The 25,225-nt window shown below is 50.1% G+C and overlaps 1 protein-coding gene across 6 annotated transcripts in view; it reads left to right on the top strand.

Moving 5' to 3' along the window:
• TENM2 (teneurin transmembrane protein 2) overlaps window positions 1-25,225 on the top strand; it is a gene marked incomplete at both ends in the record, with an annotated part of 890,113 nt that overhangs the window by 795,684 nt on the left and 69,204 nt on the right. For all 6 annotated transcript variants that reach the window (XM_079771922.1, XM_079771923.1, XM_079771924.1 and 3 more), the window contains 2 exons: window positions 20,312-20,522; window positions 24,838-24,957. In XM_079771922.1, the coding sequence (XP_079628048.1) occupies window positions 20,312-20,522; window positions 24,838-24,957 (331 nt within the window). The remainder of the gene's footprint in view (window positions 1-20,311; window positions 20,523-24,837; window positions 24,958-25,225) is intronic.

Raw genomic sequence — 25,225 nt, forward strand, 5'->3', positions numbered from 1 at the left:
ATTTCCTCTAAAAGTGGGAGCCAGGAGGTGGGGAGGTGTTGTTAGACTGTCTTGCCTGGAGTGACAGTCCTTACTCCTTCCCTACACTCCTTTATCACCCCGAACTCAGTGTCAGGAGCCCCAGCCCTCTGTCTATGCAAAGCCCAACTCCTATCACTTCAAGCCAGCCTGGGGGTCCGCCTGAGGCTCCCACGGAATCCTATCCTATCCGATGCCCTCTCCAGTCTGTGAGTGGAGTCCTAGAGGTGGAGGGGGAGGAGAAAGCCCTTCCTAAGCTGAGCCTGTCCACAGGTCACCCTGACATCACGTACCCCCTTCCTACACTCGGGGCTGTCTTTGTCCCCCTCTGTTCTGCTTCAAGACAGCCCTGAAGTTAAACCTCTTCTTCCTTTTCCTGTCACTTCCTTGGTTTCAGAATCGGTGACACTAGTATCATAGGGTTAAGAGCCTGGGGTCAGGAGGCAGTCTTTGTGTCCTACTTTTGTAAGTCATTGTGCCCCTCTAAGCCTCAGTTTTCCTGTCTGTAAAATGGGCTTCATGGTGCCTCCTCCATTAACAGACAGGTGTTATGTCTCCGCGAGAAAATGCATGCAATACATTTTACAAGTGCCTGGCTCAGAGGGTACCCTCATGTGTTGGCTGCTGCTAGCTTTCACCTCATTCGTATTAATGTTATTTTGTAGAACAAATGCTAAATCCACATAGATGGAGCTCAACCAATAGTATTCCCACAGCACATAACCCCTGAGGTTCTAACTAGGGCTCATCACACTTCGGTGTTGCATAACCACACTGGAAAGCTGTTTTAAAATTTAGATTTCCAGGCGCTCACCTTTCAGGTTCCTATTTATTAAGTCACATATGGGATCCAGGAATCCACATTTTGACCAGGCACCCAGAGAATTCTGCTGCCCATGGTCTGCAGATCGTGTTTTGAAAAAAACTTGTTTAAACAATGGTTTCCCCATGGTGGGCTGACCCAGCCCAATATCACAGTGCCTACACCCCAAACACCTACCCCTAGAATTCCCAGGACACAGGAGTGAAGTGAGAAGAGGGGAGTTTTATTTCAAGAAGAAATGAGCAATTGAAAAAACTGTGAACATATTTTCATGTTTACTTCCTGAGTGAATAACTTTAGTATACTTTAAAAGGGCTCTGTATTCCTAGTTGAAGAGGTGACTGATGTTTGTTTTTGAATTTAAAAAGTGTCATTAAGTGTGAATCCATCCATCCATCCATCCATCGTTAGCCATTCGTGGTTTACCAAACATTTGTTGAGCGTTTACTAAACGTTAGACTTTGGAAATACTAAGACAAATATGACACGTGTCCACAAAAAGCTCACATCCCTCTAAAAAGTTAAGATGTATAAACATGTTATTATTATTATTATTATTTGAATCCTGTGTGTGAGGCGTGATGGGCGTGAAGCACCTTAGTACAGTAGGAGTGTAGGGAATTGAGGGTCGTGGAGTGGGGTGTCGGCCGCAGGACAGGAGAGAAGGCCCGTCACAGTGGTGAGCCCAGCGAATTCAGCCTCCCTGGAGGGCCCTCTAAACCTCAGACTTGTGTGGTCAGTAATCCGAGGTGAGGACCCTCTGCCCACCAGCAGCTTTCACATTTCTCTGCCTGAACTAAGGACTCAGAACTGCGTTTCCCAGCCCACCTCCATCTGCGAGGCCTGATTCCTTGTTCTCCCGAGGAAGCTGCCTTGGGTGGAGAGATGAGGATGCTGGCCTGCGCTCCACGCACTCCAGCCAGGTCTAAATGAGGAGGAATAACACTGGCGTCTGTCCAGAGCACTTGGAACAGACGAAACCCTCCCCTTGCCCACTGCCTCCTCCCTCCCCTCCCCATCCCATAACCATCCAAATTGGTTTGACATGATTCAGGGATGCTATTCCGGCATTTATCTCAATTGTTAATTAATAACTCACCTTGTCGGTGCATTGAGCAGAGCCAAGCTCGGGACTTCAGGGACTCTGGAAGAGTTATGGTTCTCAAGTCCAAATAGTCTCGTTTCTTCGTCCAGTGAGAGATAAAGCTTGGTGGACCCATTGTAAATGCCTTGATTAATGTGTGCAAATCATGTTGATGGATTGGTTGGGAGGGGGACAGCTTATGAGTGCAGCAGTGCTCTATTAATTGGGTTGGATTGAGGATTCCCCTCGCAGTCCAAAGACCTGTGGCAAATGTAGCTGGAGCCATAAACAGAGTCCCCGATTAGCTCCCAAGAGGAAAGCAATATATCTAATGCTTCAGAAGAGAACTTGGCCTTGAGGCCACTGCCAACTGGCCAGGCGCTGGTCTCTCTTCTTTGGGAGGCAGCGGAACAAGCCCCACCTGAAATCCTAATGGGCCACAAGGTAACGGGGCACTGAAAGTGTTCTGGATCTTTCCGTTGAAAGTAGATCTTTGACTTTCTGGGCATACTTGAGTAGAGAACCTTCTGTTTAGGAAACTAAGGGCTGGAGTTCAGTTTTCTTTTATTCTATTGAGGTTAACCAAAAATGATAGAATCCATGTTTTTGCATATAAAAACTATCACCAGTAAGATTTTTGAGGGCTGGCATGGACCGAGCACTGTGCTGAGCTTAGTACCGACCTGGGTACTGGGAACAGACAGGTCTCTCTGCAGCTGCTCCACCCTCACCCTCTCTTCCTCCCCACGGCAGCCAGAGGGAGGGATTTAAGTTGTAAATCAGATCATGCCCTCAAATCATTTCTCATGTAGTTAGAGTCAAGATCAAATGTTTCCCCTTGGCCTAGAGGGCCTGTGACGAGCAATCCTCTGCCTTCTCTCTCACTACCCCCACCCCCACCCCCACAGCAGCTCTGCTCACTCGCTCTGGCCCACCTCCCCCTCGTGCAGGTGCTAAGCTTATGCTAAGATCAGAAATACTCTGACCTTGGCATTCAGTGTGACTGGCTCCCTCTGGTCACTCTCAGTTCTCAGCTCAAACATGGGCCCCCCGAAAAGGCTGTCTTCACCTGGGAAGTCCACTTCTGTCTCTTCCCGGTCCCAGCAACGTCACACTCCTAACTCAGTCCCTCTGTCTGTCTTGTATGTTGTCTGTGTCTTCACACTAGACATCAGTCTGGGAGTCTATTTCATCTTAGGTTTTCCATCTCACAGATAAGGAATCAGAGGCTTAAGAAGGTAACATTCCAAATAGGCCTTTCAGCTAATCACCAGGATGGACTGCGTGTCCACACGAAAGCCAACTTCTCATTTCTCCTAAAACGAACAAAATGTGGGGGCTGTTTCTGAAGAAGGCTCAAACCAGGTCAGCATCCGTGGTGTTGCCAAGAGGCCTCAGAGAGAGTCACCTCAATGATAAGACTTTCCCATTGAAAACCGCTTCCCAGTAAATGTATTTGACCACGGAATTTGTTTGTAAAAAAACCAAAAAGTGTTTAAAGTTTATGAGTTTACCTAATGTAGCACCTTCAGTTTTTTCTAATCAAGTCTTTAGTAGTTTAAATGGTTATTCAGTGTCTCTTAAGGGATTATATTATCCCCTGATTAGATAACAAATCAAATATTCATCATACAATTATGATTAAAATGCACAATCTATTAAAAAATGTTAATAATTTAAATCACTATGGACTTATTTTAGGGAATTAAAGGATCAACACACAGGCTTAGCTGGTGGCCAAGAGGTAACATTTATATCATTAAGGCATGTTGCCTTGGCTGGAGAAACTACCTAGATTGTAACAAGTACCCTCTTAGTTTCTGGGACCAGCACTGGAATTAAGGTTCAAGGGCCCTGGGGCCATGGTTAGCTCTGTGGCTCCCACAATGCTCTCCTTCATACCGATCAGTGGTTCTCAACCAGGGGCAGGTTTGCTCTGTAGGGCAGCAGTCACCAACCGGTGGTCCTTGGACCACTGGTGGTCCTTGAGGTCCGAAAGGTTGGCAACCACTGCTCTAGGGGACATAGGCAATGACTGGAGATATTTTATGAGTCACTATAGGGAGGTCAGGAGAAGGTACTACTGGCAGCTAGCAGGTGGAGGCCCCAGGAGGCTGCTAAATATCTGATATGCAGGGGGCAGCCCCCATAACAAAGAATGACCCAGCCCAAAGGTCAACCAGGCCAAGGTGGAGAAATCTGGAGTAGACATTAACATCATCCAAGAACACACGTGAGGGTCCGGATGGTCCCAGAACAGGGAGTGTCCTCTGACTTCATGTCAAAGGACATGAGGTCATGATGCATGGATCACCTACGAGGGGCCAGGCCTGTGCTGTGACTCTACCCACATTGCTCAAGTAAATCATGACAAGAGCCCTAAGAGCCACTTAGATCCTTGACATAGAAGCAGAAACCACAGTGCAGAGAGGTGCTGAGGCTTATCCAGGTCCCTCCGCTAAAACACAGCCACACCCGGACTCGGAACCCAGGTCCAGAGCCCCCTGGTGGGCCCTTCCCCACCCCTGAGTGTCGAGCCCGGGATCAGGCAAGGCAGACCAGAGTGCTCAGCACCCTCGGGCCCCTCAGAAACGCGATGTCTGCAGCATTCTGAACGGTAGCACTGGCGTGAGCTTTTCCCCCAGTGTTGGGGAGTGCATTTTTGCCACAAAGTGCTTGCACAGCGGAATGCCCGGGGCTGGCAGGAGCAGTCGCGCTTGAAATCGCCAGGCATTCTCCACGGCACAGCAGGAGCGGCTGCCCGTGGCCCGTGCTCGTGTCTTTGACTTCCCATCTCCTCAGCCAAGAGTTCTGGGGGATTGGAGCGGGGCCAGCACTGTGTGGCCAAATGTGAATCCAAGAAAACCGCCAGGTATCCCCCAAAGCTCTGTGCCCTGTGCTTGCCTCTCTCCCACTCACAACCAAGGCCGAACCTTTCCAAAGGAATTCCCTCCCTTTTCCAACCCCGGAGCTGGGTCAGTATCAGTCTGCCCAGCCCGTTTTCTGGAGCCCAGTGACCACCCGCACTGAGGGGCACTACCTCTTCCGTTGATGGGATCGCGGGGTCCAGATGTCAGATGCAGAAAGGCCAAAAGGTAGAGTCCCCAGCAGCTACCAAGCCCAGAGAGGGAAAGCGACTCCTTCCAACAACAGGACAGGACAGGACAGGTCTGGGCTGGAGGCCTGGCTCCCTGGTTCTAAATTCAGTACACTTTTCTCCGTGCCACGCTGCCCCCAAAGGGACCAGTCACCTCCCTGGCATCACTGCTTTGATCTGAGGTCTGTCTCCAACCTAGCACCTCGATGAGGATGAGTTGGGGTGCCTGTGCCCCTGAGAGTGACGCCTTCTTTAAGGTGGCGCCCTAGGTGAGCCTTACTCGCCTCGCCCCAAATCAGCCACACTCCGAAATCATTTATTCGTTTGGCATGTACATGCCAGGCCTCTACCCTGCGTGGATGAATGAGACTCAAACAGTGCCCGCAAAGAGCCCGCGGACTGTCGGTGGTAAAACCAGCCGTGTTCGAAGGGCCCGTGGAAGAAGCAAGGCCAAGGGGCTGGGGCAGTCCAGGCCAGGGGCATCCAGGCTCCCGGCAGGTCAGGCTGGATTTCTGAAAGCTACAGAGGAGTTAGGTAAGGACAGAGGGCAGGGAACTGTGGACAAAGAAAAGGGCAAAGGCACGGAGGCCAGACAGCAGTGGTTGTTTGGGGACCTCTGAGAAGTGGGTGCCGCTCGGGCGTGTGGAATGTGCTGGGGGGTGCGGCAGGGGAAGCGGGTCTGGGCAGACAGGGCTTGTGCGCCGTGCTGGACAGGGTGCAATGTACCCCAAGGATGTGCTTTGCCTTCCTCCATTAGCTTCCTGGGCTCTAGCATGGCAACCACCCCTCCTCCCTTAGCTTGAGTTATTCCTAAGCACACATGCGCACAGCAGGGAGAAAGAGTGGCCTTTCTTTGTGTTTCCTCCATGGCACGAGCGCATTCTCTCCCCGTGGGCAGAGGAGACAGACAGCCCAGCAGTGTGGGAAAGAGGCTTTGGAGTCGGGTTCATGTCCCAGCTCCTCTACCAATTAGCAGGTCTCTCTCTGTCCGAGCCTCAGTTTCACCCTCTGTAAATGGGGCTAATAATAGGATGCTGTGAGGTGTAGGTGATGCAAAACACCGTGGTTCCCCTAAGTCAGAATCACAGAGTGCTGGGCCTGCTCCCAGCGTTTCTATCAAGTGCCCCGGGGATGCCCACACTGGAGAACCACTGACTGGCGCGGTGCATGCCACGTCGAGGGAACTCGAGTGCCGGCAGTGATTGCTCCAAGCGTGGCAGCTCTGGGCCGCCTGCTGGGGACAGACAGGCCAGAAGCTCCGTACCCTGAGGCGGCGGCAGCTTGATTGGCGTGTGGACCCTGGGGACATCACCGGGCTCACTGAAGTCTCTGCTACAGAGATGTGGCTGTGGAGGGGGCTCAGGGCTCCAATCTCCCAGGTCCTCCCTCCTCTTTCAAGAGCTTCAGGAACAAAGAGCTGGGAGAGGGGGTGGCAGCTGGTCCTGGACTCTTGTCCTCAGTGGCATCACTGCTTCTCCCATTTCCCCTCAGGACAATGGTCGCCTTGGCCAGCAGCCGCTGCTATGCCCTTACCGCTGGGCCCTGAGGTCACTGAGGTCGGGCCAACTTGTGTAAATTCTGGCTCCGATCTTTACAAAGAACCTAAGGTGCCCAGGCCTCTGTTCCCTCATCTATAACAGATGTCGTCTTGGCCAGCAGCACCAGCCTCATAGGCCTGTTGTGAGGTTGGACTAGAACATTCATAGCAGGTGCCTTAACGCCACTTGATTTCAATGGCAGCTCTAAGCATGAGTATCTCCCTCTATAATGAGACTCAGAAGCTCGACAAACACACACTGCCCCCGATCAGCAGCTCATCATATCAGATTAACATCATCTCATCAGAACATTCCAAAATGAGAAATCCATCTTTTGGTCTCTGTTCTAACCTATCGCCCTCCGTCCCACACCCACCAGCCCTGGCATGGGTGGCTCAGTGACATGTCCTGTCTGGTCTGCATGGGGCCACAGAAACCTCTGCATTAATTGCTGACCTTTAGCAGCAGAGGATTCCATTTAAACAACAAAGAAATGGAGAAGCCAGCCAGTGGCTTGTCCAAGGTCAACAGCAATGCCCTGGTTTGGAAGCTCAATCCTCCTCATTGTAAATGTCCTGCCCATTCTCCTCCCAGATCCGTTTTCTGAACTTAGTTGCATATCAGGTTTGCCAGGGAGTCCAAAGAGAAGTTCAGAGAGTCAGGAAGGGAAAGGGGGATCACTCATAGAGCACCAGCACAAGGGAGCAGATCCAGGGAGAATATTCCAGCCCCCCTGGGACCCAGCCCCCCGAGTCTTGGCTCTCCGAAGCGCCACACCAATGCCACCCCTTTCCGACTACACCTGAGTGGCCATCCCTGGGGTCTTCCACGTGCTGCCTTTGTCTGTGCATTTTGCTGGGAAGATCTCTGGATGCTCCCTGTCTGGCCCCTCCTCTCTCCGTTCCTAACCCTTAAGGCCATGGTTCCTTAATGTCTTTCCATCTCCACCCAGAGCGTGCCACCAACCTCGCTGGGCCCTCCAGCTCCTATTCCACACAGAGCTGTCAGAAGAATCCTCCTAAACGTCAGACCGTGTCGCACCCCTGTTCACACCTTCCCAGGGCACCTCACCTCCCACAGGATGGCACCCAGGCTGCAACAGTGGCCTCCTTTGCTCTGCATGAGAGGGTCCCTGCTTCCACTCTGATCTTACTCCTTCCCTCTATCCCTCTCCCTCCCACTGCCCCATATCCACCACCTTACTGTTCCTGTAACTCACACAATACACCACCCCCGACCGGGTGTTTGCACCTCTGTTACCTCTGCCCACAATGCTCTTCCCCCAGATATTCCCATGACTTGTTTTCTTGTTTCGTTTAGGTTTCTACCCAAACATCACTTCTTCAGAAACGCCATCCCTTCCCCCGACACCACCATCTAAAACAGCAAATTCCCTCCCTCCTCCATCCCTCTCCAAACCTTTGCCCTGGTTTACTTTCTTTCAAAACACCACCACTCTATCAAAGTCTTTTATACATTTACTAGAGGCCTGATGCACAAAATTCGTGTAAGAGTAGGCCTTCCTTCCCCTGGCTGCCAGCACCACCTTCCCTCTGGCACCCGGGTCCCGGGCTTCCCTCGCAGCCCCGGCTTCATCGAGAAGGTCATCTGGAAGGACGTCTGGTCTAATTAGCATATTACATTTTTATTATTATAGACTAGTAGCCCATCGCGCGATATCGTGTGCAGTAGGCTGCCCGCCACTTCCACGGGAGCCGGCGGGCAGCGCCGCCGGGAGCTGCGCTGCTTCCACGGGAGCCATGCGGCTTCCGCAGGAGGCAGAAGCGAGCTGCTGGCACCCACGGGAGCCGGGAGGGAGTCACGCCGCTTCTGCAGAAGGTGGGCCTGCCGTCTCTTCTCTGGGCCTGCACTTGGCCGCGGAGGCTGCTGGCCGGTCCCCCTGTCCCTGTCCGTGTCCGTGTCCGTGTTTGCTTAGGCTCCAGGGGGCTGGCCGGAGGAGGGCACGGCAGCTTGCCTGCCCCCCTGTCTCTGTCTCTGTCTCTGCTCCAGGCCTCACCTGCGCACACAACCTCCTCCTGTCTGGTCGTGACCCATTACGGAGTCCTGGCCTAATTTGCATATTTCCTCTTTATATAGATAGATTGTTAAATTGTCTATTTTCCCTCTAAAGTCTAGGTCCCTAGCTGCAGGCTCCCTCTCTGTCTTGGTCAACTCAGTATTAGATGAATTGAATGAATGAAAGCTTTAATGAGAAATATCTGGAATAGGGAGCAGTTGTCTTTTATTCAATAGATTATTTTAGGATGAATAAATTTCATTTTTAAATTTAAAAAAACACACACACGCATACAGACAATGATACCCAAGTCACTATATACCATTGACATTATTTGATTAATGCAAAGAAAGTCCAAATGTTAGCTACATTATTTCTTTTCAGTAAGACATGACCACATTCTCATTGAGCTTTGCTCACCATGTCTGTCCACTTCCTATGGGCCGATGGCGTAGGCCACAAGCTCCAGGATCATCCTCGAAGACAAGAGGAAAGGCAGGGCCCACTGAGGGCCACTGCTGCATGACCCCAGACCTCCCAAACTGTGGCTTGCCAGGCATGGCCTAGAGCCGTGGTCGGCAAACTGTGGCTCGCAAGCCACATGCGGCTCTTTGACCCCTTGAGTGTGGCTCTTCCACAAAATACCATGGCCTGGGCGAGTCTATTTTGAAGAAGTGGCGTTAGAAGAAGTTTAAGTTTAAAAATTTGGCTCTCAAAATAAATTTCAATCGTTGTACTGTTGATATTTGGCTCTATTGACTAATGAGTTTGCCGACCACTGGCCTAGAGCAGTGGGGGAGATCAGCAAGCCCAAGGCTGGTCCCCAGCACTCACTAGCAGCTGCCCAACCTTGTTGAGTCACTTGGCCCCTCTAGGACTTGCTTTCTCCATCTCTAAAGCCAGAGTAAACAGATGGTGACCATAGAGTAGATGCTTCTGCATAGGTTTATTCAATCTTTAGTAACACCCCTAGGAAGCTGATACGATTATTTCCATTTTACTGATGAGGGAACTGAGGCTCAGAGAAGTACAGTAACTAGCCTAAGGCCACACAGCTAGTGTGTTGCAGACCTCCAGATCCTGGGATCACCACTGGCAGTACAATACTGGCTCCTGCCACCCACATGAGAAGATTAAATGAGCAGATCTGCAGGGAGTGCTTGGCACAGTGCCTGCAGCATGGCAATGGCCACGTTTAGGAATCAGTACCTCTGATTTCCCTAATCCAGCCAGAGGCTAGTATGATCGCTGAGCCTGGTCTCTTCTCCCAGTTGGCAGGCTGGTATTTCTTTATGCAGCAGAAGGAGAGACAGCCTGTCCCCTGCTAATTCTCTCAGCTCCGGGGCCAGCCCCCCTCTTCCCCAGGAGACAGGGTCTCTCCTCAGGCAGGACATACCTGTTCTGGCTTGGTGCTCCAAGGTGGTGACAGTCCCTTTTCGTTTGGAGGGGCCCAGCAGGTCACTGTCTGGCACCCCACCAGGCTGCCACCGCCTGCCGGGCCGGACGTCACTGGCCACGGCCTGCTTCTGTCTGACCTGTCAGCGTGCTCATCGAGGTGGAGGTTGATGGGGGTGGGGGAGGAGGAGACCAGGGCTGAAAGAGGCCGGACACAGCGGGCGGAGGGCGAGCGTTTGGGGAAATCGGTGGCTGAGATCAGAGGCCCCTGCTCTCTGTTGTCACCGGGTTTTGTAACAGAAAAGGGGGAGACAGCAGCAGCCACAACAGAAATCCCCCAGGTACAAAGCACATGGCCCTGGGCTAACGAGGGTGAGGCCGAGCCAGAGAGGCCTGTCAGGGAATGCCCGCGGTGGCAACCAGATCAAGTGAGATCATTTATTCCTGGAGGTTCTGTCTGCGCTGAGGAAAGACGAGTGGGGAGGGGGGACAGAAGATGAGAGACACAGAGAGAGAGAGAAACAACCTGAAAACGAGGTTGTTTTCTGAAGTCTCAGCGCTTCTCCCTCAGTGCGCTCCAACACTGGCAGGGCACCTTTCTATGACTGTGGTTGGAACTGAGGGTAGAAGCCAACGGAGCCTCCATTTCTTCATCTGCAAAATGGGAACCATGGGACCCGCCTCAAAGGGTTCCTGTGCGCACTGCTGGGTGACGGCTGGGTAAGGACACAGGCACAGGCACAGAGGGATGGAGGCGGCTGGCGGGGGGCGGGGACAGCCCTGGAGGGACCCACCTGAGTCAGAAGTGTAAGCCGGGTGAAGTTAGGAGCTGGGGCAGAGGGCCGGCTAAAACATCCTGCATCCCAGTTTCCCCAAGAAGAAACCGCCCTTGGACGTGTGTTTAAGTCGTTCCTCTCCTGGTTGGTCTAGCCCTGCCTTAGATAGAAGAGCTTGGCTCGGGCACGCAGCATGTCATGGTGTCGGGCCCAGTGGCTCCTGTGTGTTGGCCATGCGAGGTGTTTAAAGCCACAGACCTTCCACAGCAGCTTCATGCGGGATTTGGCTTCAAGGAGCAAGGCCCAGCCCACCATGGAGAAGTCGTGTGGTCTTAGGCGAGGTATTTCATCTCTCGCTACGCGTCCCGTTTCTCATCTGTAACCAAAGGTGCTAATGATGCCGGGATTCTGGCGGTGATTTAATGAGGAGACGCAAGTGGAGCGCTCAGCATGGTGCCTGGCACCTAGGAAGCTTTCACGAGTGCCAACCGTTAGCTCTCATTAGACGTGGCTGCCATTGATGCGTCATCGTCCCACTGACCCCGAGGATGCTGTCCCCTCGTACGGGGTGCCTCTGCTGAGGGGCGCTGGCTTCGGGAAGCACTGGGAGCCCACGGACAAGGTCTCTGAGCTGAGGTGCTAGTGATGTGGTTTATGCTAGGCCCGGTCACCCACAAGCCAGCATTTTATGGAAAGGTCACTCAAGCCTAGGGCTGCTGCTCGTGGTTACAGAGTAGATAAAGGTTTAGCTGGTCCTTTCAGAGATGGAGTCCCCAAACCTAGAGCCCTATGTTCTCATGAAGTGCTTCCCAACCCGTATGGCACTGGACTTATGCATGCTCTGAGCCTAAAGGGGTCCGTGGTCAGGAAGTGCTGCAATGTGACATTAGATTAAGGTGACCAGATCGTCCCGCTTTGGGCGGGACAGTCCCGATTTTTAACAATTTGTCCCGCATCCCACGGCGTTTTTAAAAAGTCCCTATTTTTGGAAAGATTCTTGTTAAAAATCGGGACTGTCCCGCCAAAAGCGGGACGATCTGGTCACCTTACACTAGATTCATAATGCATACGCACACATCAAGGCTCTGAGAAGGCCTGCTGTAAGAAAACCAGCTTAGCTTGGTCTCACCAACATCTCCCAAATTGTATTTGACAGCAGGTCCTCCTAACTTTCAGGGAACACCTATTAGAGAGACATCATTTGGGGAGCCGCTGTCGTCCCTCAGGGCAGAGGTACTGCTCTGGATATTTGAAGGGTGTTTTAAAGAATTCAGAGCAGAAGGTCTTGAGCTTTAGTAAGCAAAAGAATCATCATGGCGTCTTCTTGAAAATGTAGATTCCCAGTTTCCACGCTGAGGAATTCAGTAGGCTGGGTGACAGCAGGAATTGGCATTTTAACACCTCTATGTCAGGAAGCACACCTTGACCAGCAGCAGGTTAATGCCTGGCTTCTAGAAATACGGTGCTCAGAACAGCAGTGTCGGCATCACCTGGGAGCTTGTGAGAAACACAGGCTCTGAAGCCCCACCCTAGGACCACAGAATTACAATCTATATTTTAACAAGGTCCCCAGCGTTCAGTTGCTGGTTAGAATTTGACAAGCATTGGTTTAGAAGGTTTTTGTTGATGGTGTTTGTTTTTGTTTTGTTTTGTTGTTCATTTACTTGGCGTTTTGACCAAAAAAAAATTCAAAAACAAAACTGGACACACTCTGCGAGCTCTTTGTCATCAGATTTCTACCATTCCATACCCCCAACCCCATGCATGCATGTGGGGTCGACCAGATGCCCCAGTACCTTCACAATAAAGCCAGAGTCATATTGGAGGTCCTACCTGAATCACACCCCTGCCTTGGGTAACAGTGCGTGGGTTTGCCTAAGCAGCCTTTCCTTTCTTTCCCACATCCATCCTGAAAAACAGGAAGTCCAGCAAAGCAGCTCTCAGCGGGGCCTCCACTTTGCCAGATCTCTGGGGGGGACATGATTGATCTTCCACTGCTAAGTCATCAGAAAAGCCAGAAGATGCTTTGGGGCAAGGAGCTCTGGCCTTGGAATTCAGAGACTGACAAAAAGAGTTGGCAAAAAGCAAGAGGAACACTTCCAACAGGCCTTCCAGAGGGAGCACAAATACAATTTCACTTCTTGCAATATTTAAGAATGGCAGTTGCTCCGTGGGCAGAGCGGGGGGGACGCCTGCGGAACAACGGTCCATCAGGCAGCCCAAGTATTAATGGCAGGTGAAACCTTCCAAATGAGCACCCTGTCAGCCGATCTATTGCTTTAAAAGGTTGGCAATGCGGGAGACCTAACAGAGGCAATGAAGAACTAATCTCATATTGCCAAGTTAAATCAAGTCAGCCTTGCCCATTCCTTTCACTTCTTAGTTACATCAAGCCAAATACTTTCAATTATCCCTCACTTCCAACTTGTCAGCAGGCATTGGGTAAAATGCAAATGGAACAGTGCCCTTCCCTAGTGGCGAGCAGGAAGTATCATTAAGAGTAGCCTCCATTTATTGTGCTTTTTCCCTGTGCTAGTGCAGTGCCTTCATCACCTCATGTCACATGCACCGTCTTTAGCATCCCTGTGATCTTTGGTGAAGTAGGTGCAGTTAAGTCCATTCCGTAGCTGGGAAAACGACAGCCGTCACAGAAAGTCAGTCACTTGCCAAGGTTGCGTAGCTACCTTGATAGAATGATAGAACAGGTTCTAAAACCAGACCATTCTGACTAAAGAATAAAATAGTATTCTTTTTACTATTTGTCTAACTGGGCAAGAGCCCAGCGCTACCCTGGGCAAGTGTGCCTGAGCTTTGCAGTGCCCTCCTTGAAATTTTCTAAGTGTTTTTCCAATGGCAGGGACTGGCCAGGGTCAGCAGTGCTGTCTGGGAGGAGCACCCCAACCCAGAGTAGGACCCCCGTTTGCCATGGTCCCCTTTCAGGGTGTTCTCTGCCCCTCTACCATCCCTCACTCCCAACCCCAGATATGTAGGGTTGACCAGATGCCCAGGCCCAATGTCCAACCTCCATTTCAGAGGGCAGATTGACTAGTAGATTGCTCCTGCTGACTGGAAGAGTATTTCTTTTGCAAGATCATGTGAGATCAGACTGTCAGAATGATACTGATATGCTGATTTGGGCAAATCAAATTGTTTATAAAGAGAAGTGCCTGGCAAAAGACTATCTGTCATGGGCCCCACACACATTAGGCATGGTCTTTCAAAAGCTCACCTTAACACAAAATAACTCCCAAGGCAGAACAAATCCTACGGTTGCCATATTTCTTTTCACCCAAAAGCCCCTTTATGTTTCTGCTAAAATTCAGGAGACATAAAGGGGCTTTGCCAGGCACAGAGCAAAGAGGGCCCTCCAGCCGCCAGTGCTCCTCCTTCATTCCCATCACAAAGAGCAAACAGCACAGTTTTCTTCCTTCTTGCCTCAACTATTGCCTCCTTCCTTCTCTCCAATGCTCCATTGATTGTCCAACTCCCCTATCATTAACTGATCTCAAACACAGCCCGAGGATTTATTGGGTGCATCACCTGGACTCCTTGTATTTTTCTTGGGGACAAGAGAATTTGGCAAGTACCTCACTCCGTCTGCTAAACAAACTTAAATGGTGCCAAAAAGCCTCAAAAAGAAGGAAAGACATAGAAATTATACAGAGGCACTCAGTAGGTTACTAAGTGCTCACAACTGTTCTGCATGGATTATTTTAGTTAATCCTCCCAGAGTTCCTGTGAGGGATCACCATCATCATCACTACCATCACAATCACCATCACCATCACCATCACCATCAACACCATCATTACCACCATCATCATCATTACCACCATCACCAAGATCATCACCACCATCACCATCATCATCACCATCACCATCATCATTGCCATCATCATCATCATGACCACTTTGAAAATGAGGAAGACAGAACACAGAGAATTTGATATCTTGCCTAAAGTCAGTCTACTGGCAAATACATAAAGTGCATAATCTTCATTACACACCTTCATGAATTTTTATATATACATTCAACTATGTAGTCAGGTGAATAAGATAAATATCAAGAATATTCCTGCCGAAACCGGTTTGGCTCAGTGGATAGAGCATCGGCCTGCAGACTGAAGGGTCCCAGGTTCGATTCCGGTCAAGGGCATGTACCTTGGTTGCAGGCACAGCCCCAGTGCGGGGTGTGCAGGAGGCAGCTGATCGATGTTTCTCTCTCATCAATGTTTCTAGCTCTCTATCCCTCTCTCTTCCTCTCTGTAGAAAATCAATAAAATATATATATAAAAAAAAGAATATTCCTACCACCCATAAAGTTCTCCTATATTCTTTCCCATCCAATACCTCCCCGTAAAGGTACTATAATGGTTAACTTTCTATCACTATTGATTAATTTTACCTGGCCTTGAACATCCTATAAATAAAGCAGGATGCACTCTTTAAAGCCCACACTTTAACCAGTCCACTCCATGGCCTCCTGGTCCAATGAGGAGGGAAGGTGGATTTGATGGTTGGTGGTGCCTCTCATGAAACCATGATCTGGAAATAGCAAGGCTCAGTTTTTCAGTCTGAGCTGCTGACCAGCCTGGGGTTGTGTGCAGACCCTCGCAGAGCTATCTATGGTATCTGAAGCGAATTGTTGGCATTGATTGGTGCCACCCCTGTAACAAAATGAAACTGAGAAAAGTAAATTTGGATGTTTCTCTGAAGCCTTTAATACCCAAGAAAGCCAGAGAGTTCACACAGGTTGAAGAGGGAGTCACTTGCATACCACACTAAAGGAAACAAAAGGCAGGGAAAATTGAACAAAATCCAATGGTAAGCCACCGAAGCTTCCAGGTAGATAGTGTGGTCCCTGCAGCCCGCATTGCAGGAAGTGAATTCCCAGGCGTCTTAGTTCTCATGTTGATTCCTTTTCAAATGCTCATTTCAACCAACCAAATTCTTCCCAGCTATAGGAGTAGACAGGCCTTCGGAAGTGATCAAGTCTCATGGCCACCCACACAAACAGTTGATGGGCATCCACTGTCCTGTCTTCTGACTCTTTTTTGGAAGGAAATATCTCCTCCCTTTGATGACCAAGCGTGATGATCTCATCAGTTGCCTTTTCCGACTTTTTATCCAAAGCTGCTTCTTAGCTACTTGGATAACTTATCCAGCTTCTTTGACACAGTTTTCAACTCTGTAGGTTGGGTAGTATTGTGATCATGGGGAATACACTTATTGAGTCCTCATGAAACACGCACTGTTCCAGTAATATATACATAATAACCGTTTTAATCCTCCCGACAGCACTTTATCACATCATCTTCTTCTTCTTCATGTTGTATATGAGGAAACTGAGGCACGGTTTCCAAGGTCAGAAGATCGGTAGTAGCTGATCTGAGATGCAAACCCAGATGCCCACAGTCTGCAGCTTATGGGTTACAGTATTCTGCTTCATAAGGTTGCCAGGAGGATTTAAATCAAGGATATAAATCCTGTTCAAGATATAGCACTGATTATTACCGTCAGTCATTATTAACTGATCACTACCTGGAAACGGCATTCTGGCCAGGATCCAACCTACCAAGCACATACCAGTAAATGACTCTAATAATGGGAAATTAATTTATTTTCATGCCCAGTTTTTATAAACTGGGAAGTTGAAAACTTCAGGAAGTTTCTGGTTATAGTAATACCTACATTTCATTGAACAGACACTATAGGCCAGACTGACATCATATATACATATAAATTCATTTATTCCCTATTATCACCCTATGATACGTGCACTATTCTAACTCAGGTTGTTTGTTGTTGTTCTTTGTTTTGGGGGGTTTGTTGTTGCTGTTGTTACTTTTGTTGGTTTTCATTTGCTGTTGCGTTGTTTGTAACTGTTTTAAAGGTAAAGAAGTCAAGGTTCCGCAGGTTGATCCTCTTTCTAAGCTCACGCAGCCAAGGGGACTAGAGACAAGCTTCACACCCAAATCCATCTGACTCCGCAGGCCAGGCTCTTCCCTCCGATGCTGAGCACGTTTCTCTTTTGGCTTTTTACGTTGGGAATTCTAATTGAGAGGGTTCCATTTAGCGCGAATCTAATTTCTGCTTCCTATGCCTACATGCTCATGGAAAAGTCTGGTTTTCTTTAGCAAAAGCAATCAAAAGAATGCCCTCTCTACTGTTCCCAGAAAGTGTCTCCACGCCCATCTTTCTCTGAAACGGCCATTACAATTAGTGTACACTGTCTGAGAGGGGCACGCAGCCAGAGCTGCGATTTCCGTGTGTCCTCACGGAAAGCACCTACATAATTCTCCATGGTCGCATCACACAGAGTGAAGTCAGTGAGTCCCACAGACCCAGGACTCTGCGGTGGGCTGGCCAGGAGAGCCTGGGTCCCTTTCCCAGGACTGCTGAGTCAGAATCAGGCCCTTCTGGAGGACTCTGCAAGCCTGTGTCACCACCCTCACCATGGGGGAAGCCGACCAGACACACACATGAGTCGGTAGAAGAAAGAAAGAAAGAAATCGTCCGATGTCCTAGGAGGGCTGTGCCACGCTCGGGCCCCTGTTGAATGGAGACGTTGGCAGCTCTAGGGCCCTGAACTGGCAATTCAGAACATTCTGATTGCCCGCGTGATTGTTTGCAAGATAACTGCGCGATTGTCAGTGACAGGGTAATTTACTGAAGATTGCCGTGTCAGACGCCACGCGAGGGGCTTGCTGGCGTAAAGACACGATTCTCATGACTGACAGGCCACTGGGAGATTGGAGTGCCAATTTAAAGTTCACGGTGTCGTCTGAAAGTGTTCGGCGGCGGCGGCCCGTAATCACGCAACATGATGAGGTCATTTCAAGCGTCACGTGTGCTCACACCTAATAACGGATAGGACCCCAAACCCACCATCTCTGAAGCAGATGCATATAAATACATAGGAAGAAATCATTTATATGGGGGTTTCTCTCTCTCTCTCTCTCTCTCTCTCTCTCTCTCTCTCTCTCTGAGCATTTGCCGTTTGCTCTTGCTGTTGTGTTTGTAGGACATCTCCTGCCAGATAAAAAGCCCAGAATACAAACCAACAAAATAGTGGGGAGACTTGGGGGCCACACTCCTGAAGTGCTCACAAGTCCAGAGCCACTGGCAGACAAGAGGGGGCTGGGGGAGGAACATGTTCAGGGCTTAATGGGAAAATTGTCTTAAGTTATTAGCTGAGCTGCTGAGTCCTCCCGCTGGTTGCACGGAGTGGGTGTGTGAATGGGTTAGGGGTGGGAGGGGGCGCGTTCCCTGCTTCCGGGGGAAAAGGCCACCAGAGATGGATGGAACTTCTAATGCGAAGCGGCCGGCGGCTTTAAAGACATCTGTAGCGCTAGGAACAGTGGGTTTCTTCTCACGGAATGAAGCGCTGCCAACATGGCTCAGCAGGATATTTTTTAATCCAAAGGAGGCATTCCGCGGGAGATTCCCTCTTTCTAGGGAAGGTGGTCCATGGAGGGTGATGTGAAAGGATGGTTTCTTTTCTTTCCCTTATTCTGCCAAGGGCCCTGGGATCCACTGGCCAGTGGGTCTGAAACAGTGGCTCAGCATCATCCCACGGCTGCCGGTAAAACCCTACGGGACGTGGCGTGGGTGTGAGATTTGGGGGCGCGGGGAAGCACCCGGTTCAGCCGGCACCTCGGGCTGAGGTGTTCAGAGCCTCGACTTCGAGAGTCTCTGGATTTAAAGCTTGTGTGCCTGCGCACCCTCCTGTGCCTGCATTTCTAGGAAATTGTGTAAATTTCATTTGTGTTATGAGACGCACGAGCCACATATGCCCGTGTGGAAAATGAGAGGCTAGTTTTAGTCATTGAAAGCGGAGCAAAGCATGCAACCTCCTAATTTGTTTGCTAAAAAGAAAGGAGTGCATTAAAATAATTGTACATTAATGGCTAAATTACAGTGGAACTTTGGTGGAATTGCATATTTCAATTTTGTTAGGGGGCCCCAACGAGAAGGGTAATGCCAAAGACATTGCACTGTAGCAAATGTAAAGCACACAGCCAGACCTCTGACTTAGCATCCCAGTACAAATGTTTGTCAGTCTCAGCCCAGGGTGTGCCTGTATGTTCCTATGATGCTAATTATGGCCAGAATGTGTTGGTCTCAAATCCAGGAGGGGCAAGAAAGATATTCTCCAAGCCCCTCCACTGTGTTCCATCAATCCCCAGAAAGGTAAGTAAGGGTGGGTCAGCTAATCCGCTCTAATAGGGAATTCCAAGGAGCACACACTGCCCTAAACATCCCCGCCCTCTGGGTTAACGAACAAGTGAGGAATGCGAAACAGTCACATAGTCATTCAACAAATGTTTGTTGAGCGCCAGTTCTGTGGCTGACATTAAACGAGGCATGAATATAGAAATGAGTAAGACACTGTTCTTCCCTTCAAAGAGCTCAGCTTCTAGGCAGGAAGACAAGCATACAGAGGTAATTGATTCTAGTACAAGAAAGTTGGCATTAACAACTGTTTCTAAAATTGATTGTGCATTAGAATCACGTGAGAATCATGTTTAAAATGCAGCGTCCAGGACCTGCACCTGGAGGCTGTCGCTGGGGAGACCAGGGGCAGGCCCTGGATTCTCACAGGAGTGTGACGCAGAACCATTCTTGAGAACCTCTGATTCAAGGATATACAGAACAGGAACGCCTAACCTCGCCAGGGACACCATCAGGAAGGTTTCCTGGGGGAGGGGGGGAGGCCACCTCGCTCGGGGTCTTAAAGGATGGGTCATATCTGTTTCCCCCACTATACTGTCAGCTCCTTAAGGACAAACACCATCATTCTTGGTTCTTGGTTCCCTGTTTTATTTCCAGAACATGGATGGCACTCAGACATTTTTTGAACGGTAGATGAGCAAATAGGAATCAGCCCAAGAAAGGGACCGAGGGGTGGGAATCTAATCAAGATGATCAGGATATTCAAAGTCCTGCAGGTATGCAGTAAGGTAGCACCAGAAGCAATTGGGTGAACTCATGGCTTAATTCCGGGTGTTCAAGCCAAAGCTATTGGTTTGGCTTTCCTGGCAAATGTAAAGCTCCCTGCGCCCCATGTGCCACCTGGTCAGCAGAACCCTCCCTGGCCCAGCGGGAGCAGGATGCCCTGCTTTTCTCCCCAATACGAGACCTAAGGAATCCCATGCATTTTGGTTACTTGTGCACCCGTTCGCGCAGGCCCCTGAGAACTGGCCGTGGGTCAGTTTTTGTGCTGTGCTGTTTTAAAGCAAAGTGTATATTTTTATTCCCAAGCACTCAACGCATACCTGCTTAGAATAGAAAAAGTAGAAACTCCAGGAAAGAAAAATAAAGGAAGAGAAGCACACTCATCTACGACCTGGGGATAACCATTTGTCAACATTTTCCATTATTTCCGCTCAGTCTTTAAGTTTTCTCTGCACATAAACTGGCATTACACTGGGATCGTTGTGTGAAAGCCGCCAGGTCAGGCCTTTGGGCAGGGTCCATGGCCTCGGGACAAAGGCATTAGCATCTCTGAGCGGGTTTGTGCCCTGAGGTGCACTGACCCGTCTCCGCCTCTGCCCTTCCAGATGGCCTGGTGGATTGCCTGGACCCGGACTGCTGCCTGCAGTCGGCCTGTCAGAACAGCCTGCTCTGCCGGGGATCCCGGGACCCGATGGACATCATTCAGCAGGGCCAGACGGACTCGCCCGCAGTGAAGTCCTTCTACGACCGCATCAAGCTCTTGGCAGGCAAAGACAGCACCCACATCATCCCTGGAGACAACCCCTTCAACAGCAGGTAGGTACTCTCTGTCCGCGCAGACTGCTGAGGTCTCTGCTTCCCTCCCTGTGAGATGGGACCAAGTGCTCCTGGTTTTACTATGGGCCCCGGGGGCCTGGGCACGACCCCAAGGTCCGGTTCACAGGAGGCCCTATCTGCTTTGGGGGTCGATCTCCGGAGGATTTGGCCGTCAGAACCTGCTGGAGACACCTGTTGGCAGCCTGGTTTTTAGATCATTTTTAGGCTCTATTATTTTGTGATATTATTGGTATTATTGAAGTGCCCCTTTATCATACCTCTGATTGTGGCTTTTTGTTTGGTCACTGCAGAAATATTTCATTCTGTGGAGTATTAACTTGATAGCATAACTTATTCTGGCACCTGAGAGTCCAGATGATGCCAGTGGGTAGAATTTATTGAGCACTTGTGATGAGCCAGAGACTGTGTGTAGATTTTCTCTGATCCTCATGGCAACCCCATCAATTCTGTCTGCTAATTGCCAGCTGTGTGCCAGGCATTGTGTCAGCCAGTGTATTGCACCTCTCCTTCCAAACTGGTGGGGTTTCTCTTGAGTTTATTTTTGCTCTCAGTTGCTCATTTGAGGCTTGTGAATATTCTAGGAACAAATTCTGGATTTATTTTATAGTCAGCGTGGCCCCTTCTACCACTCCCCCCAGGACATGTTAGAAGTGTACCCAAGGGCAAGGGTTGGCTTTGAGACACTGCCCATCCCCTCCTCTCCTCTAGGCACTGTTTTTGTTTTTTGTTTTTTAATATATTTTTATTTACTTCAGAGAGGAAGGGAGAGGGAGAGTTAGAAACATCAATGATGAGAGAGAATCATTGATAGGCTACCTCCTACATACCCCACACTGGGGATCGAGCCCACAACGCAGGCATGTGCCCTGACCAGGAATCGAACCGTGACCTCCTGGTTCATAGGTGGAAGCTCAACCACTGAGCCACACCGGCCGGGCCTAGGCACTGTTTCTGATTCTGAGGGTGAGAAGGACAGGAGATGCAGGGATCTTCTTACGGCCTGCCTGCATATAGCTCAGCTCACTTTTGGTGGGTCTGGGTCCATACGTCAATTGTGTCTGCAGATGAGAGGATGGCCAGCATGACCTTCTTGGGGGTGTCCCACCCTGTCTCCAAGCTCCTCCCCACGGAGAAACAGCACCACTGGTTGGGTCCTCTTTCACAAAACCTCCAGGAGCTAGGAACTTGAGCAGGGTGGTCCTGGCCCCCTGGCTGCCCGGGCCATGCCATCTTCCCCTTAGTTCTCTTTATCCTCGCTTAGTTCTACGTAGCGCCAGGAGCAACTCAGGAAGAATGTTGCTTAAGCGGCTTGCATCCAGAAAAGAAAACATCAGACTTCACTTCTTACGAGCCCCTATCTTCAGAAGGGGTTCTCTTGGAACCCCCCACCCCATTAGACTTTGGGGAGAAGGCATCCGCAGGCCAGGACTCAGACTCCACGCCTCCCTGGAGAGGCTGGGATGGGAGGTGGGGGTAATGGTGGAGCTAATTCATCCAACAACCCCTGAGAACTCCCTGGGAAGTGGTGCAGCCCCAGTTCCTGGCCGCTCTTTGAATACGAGGGTTCCAAGCAAGCTCACCTTGGACCAGCCACTTGAGCCTCTCTCTTTTCTGGTTTTACTAACAACAAAATAGAAAAGGGAAAAAATAATCTCAGCCCTCTTCTATTTCAGCCCTGACCACTCCACCCGCCACCCCCAGCTATATGTGTAGAATATACCACACACAGCCATATTATTTTAATACAGGAACCCTTCCCTAAGAAAAATAAAAGAAACCACAAATCTCTGACCAAAAATGTATTTTCTCTGCTTGTTAAATCCTGGTTCTGGGGCAGGGATTCTGTGGGGGTGTTTCCTTATTAATTATGAACATAATTCCTATTGCCAGAGACCCATGACTGGCCCTTGCACTGGGCCATAGCATTCCGGTGTGGTGTGCTATACTGCAAATGCCCCTTTCAAAGGCTCTGTTTCTATCAGCTTCCTGTTATCATTTCATTAGTCATCTCCTGCTATTCTCCTTTTCATACTCTCTCCTCACCTGCTCCTTACCATTTCCTCTTAGCTGCCTCCCCAGTAGTCAGTCGCCACTTGCAAAAGATGCCTGGGGCCAAGATGCAGGAGAGCAGGCAGGGACTCCAGAATATTTGGTGGCCCAGCCCCAGAGATCTGGGCAAAAGAAACTTGCTTTAGAGGACACTCACCACCCAGAGAACCCATGCTCCATCACGTCGGCATGGATGCATAGTTCAGAAACACAAAAGGGTACTTCAAAGACAGAGGTTGAAGTTCACCAAGCATGTGAATTGCAGTACATTGTCAAATAATGAAGAACACAACTAGAGTAAAAAAAAAAAAAATTAATCCAAAACTTCTAAGAAAGCATTTCCACTAGATAATAGCATACAAAAATAACTAAAATGCCTTGACTCCACCACTATAATTTATAGAGCAGATCTCACTATCTAGATAATGTGATAATTGTTACACATCAATAATCATAAATAGAAATGTATGGATAGCTTGTCTGAGCGCAAGCTTTTCTGCAAATCGACTGCCTAGCAGCGATAGGAAGCCAGGAGCAATGAAGAATTAGAAAAGTAGGGGGTAGAAATCAGAGGCAACCCAGCGACTCCTATTCCTCTCGCTCTCTGCCAAGCCTCCTGCTACAAGAATGATTTCAAAGAACTACCAGTTGCATAAAAAAGGGAGGGGGGGAAGCTCCTAATTTTGTTTTCTCATCGCAAGCACTTTGTACCTCGTGGTCATCAACACACGTCATGGATCTTAAAATCGTGCCTGGGAAGACCTGAAGAAATCTTAGTCTGAGCTAAGATAAGGAACCAGAAATTGAACAAAAGAATGATTTGCATAAATTAGTTTTCCGCTTTCAAAAGACTCCAACATTGTGGTTGGAACCAGCTAAAAATGGGCCTTGTTTGTTAGGCAGCCAGTAGCAGACAATTAGAGCTGTCAGTGGAACGTCTCAACCCTCCTGAGATCGCCCAAGTGTTGGAGTTGAACAGTTGGGGGTATTGCTAATAAAAAGGAGAGGTGCTTGGAGAAAGCATCCCTCCAACTGTGGCGTCTCCTGGGACTGCAGAATTAAGTGCATTCCAAAAATTGAGCCGTTTTGGACAAGATTCTGGCAAAGAGCGGGTCAGCTTGATTACCTAGTCCAGAAACTGGGAGTGTGTCCAGGAACCTGGAAAACCCTCTGCCTTTGCCGAGTTGCCCAGTGGCTTAAAGGCCCCACAGGACAGCTGCCGACCTGCCTGGCAGGCTGGGGCTCGGTGCGAAGGCGGAGCGCGTTAGCCCACTTCTCCATGACATCGAGAGACTTCAGGTGAGAGGGGGCTGTGCCTTCTCCCTCCGTGGATTCCGAATAGAGTATGGTGGAGTCTCTGTGGCTTCTTGGATTTCCCAGGAGCAGCTGGTGGGACAGGAACCTCTTGGGGAAGCTCTAGTGACTGTCGCCTGGAGAGAGGGGAGCTTCCTCTGACAGTGGAAAGGGTTGAGTGGGATTTCAGCCACCTCCCCTGCTTTTGAGATAGCAGGAATTTGATATGAGAAATGCATCGCCTCATGGAATCCAGAACCCAAGATAGGCCTACCAGGAAATAAACATACAGCTCTGATATTCCCTTCTCCTCGGGCAGTCCTGGATTGTGAGAAACTCTGCTCTTAAAGGGCAACAAAGAGCAATGTATGTAAATGCCCGGCCTCCTCATAACCCTCTGTGTGCTCCCCGCCACCCCCTGCCATCCTGGCCAGGAGGAGGAGGGCACACTGCCTTCCTCCCCAGACAAGAAAGGGAATGAGTCGCAGCTGCCAAGGTGCTCGCCCGAGCAGAGTACTCTGTACCCAGCTGCCCAGCTAAGGCACAGCCTGAGTGACAGGGGGCAGCCTGAGGAAGGGCCACGCCATCACATGGTGTCTAACATGAAGCGAGGCCAAGGGGAGAGAGATGTGTGTATGGGATCCCATCGCTCCACCCAGTGAGTGAGATGCTGCCCTGGGTGTCACCCCAGCGTGTTGCCAGTCCTGCTCCTCAGGTGAAGCGGGCATTGAGGCATCCTCTTGCCCACACCTGTCTGTGAGCTGCGGTCATGTGAGCCAGAAGTTAATGTGGAGAGTCTTGGTCTTGGTCTTGCCTTAGGGACCAGATGAGGACCGGGGGGGGGGGGGGGGGGGGAACAGTGGCGATGAGGAAGGGGAGGGAACTGGACCCCTGTCTCCTTGCTCTCCAGGGTGAGGCTCGTGGCTCAAAGGCCTGTTTCTTTTTCTCTCAGCTTGGTTTCTCTCATCCGAGGCCAAGTCGTAACTACAGATGGGACGCCCCTGGTTGGTGTGAACGTGTCCTTTGTCAAGTACCCAAAATACGGCTACACCATCACCCGCCAAGATGGCACGTAAGTAGCTTGTGGGGCTCTCCCTCCTCGGGGTGCAGACAGAGAGACGGTGGTGCTGTTGGCTGCCCTAGCCTCAGAGGAACCACGCGGCTGCCCAGTGCGGGCTGGGATGCCCACCAGGCCGGGGCTCCGTGAGGACTCCCCCAGAGATCGCTTTTTGCTTTCAGGTCTGATAGCAAAAATAAAAATAAAAAGTAGAATAGCCAAGCTATGGAGGGCGGCCAACAGCCCTCCTCCTTTTCCCATCTCAGGTAAACGCTTTTGTCCA

This window comes from Cnephaeus nilssonii (genome assembly GCF_951640355.1).
Source record: "Cnephaeus nilssonii genome assembly, chromosome: 5".
Taxonomy (NCBI): Eukaryota; Metazoa; Chordata; class Mammalia; order Chiroptera; family Vespertilionidae; genus Cnephaeus; species Cnephaeus nilssonii.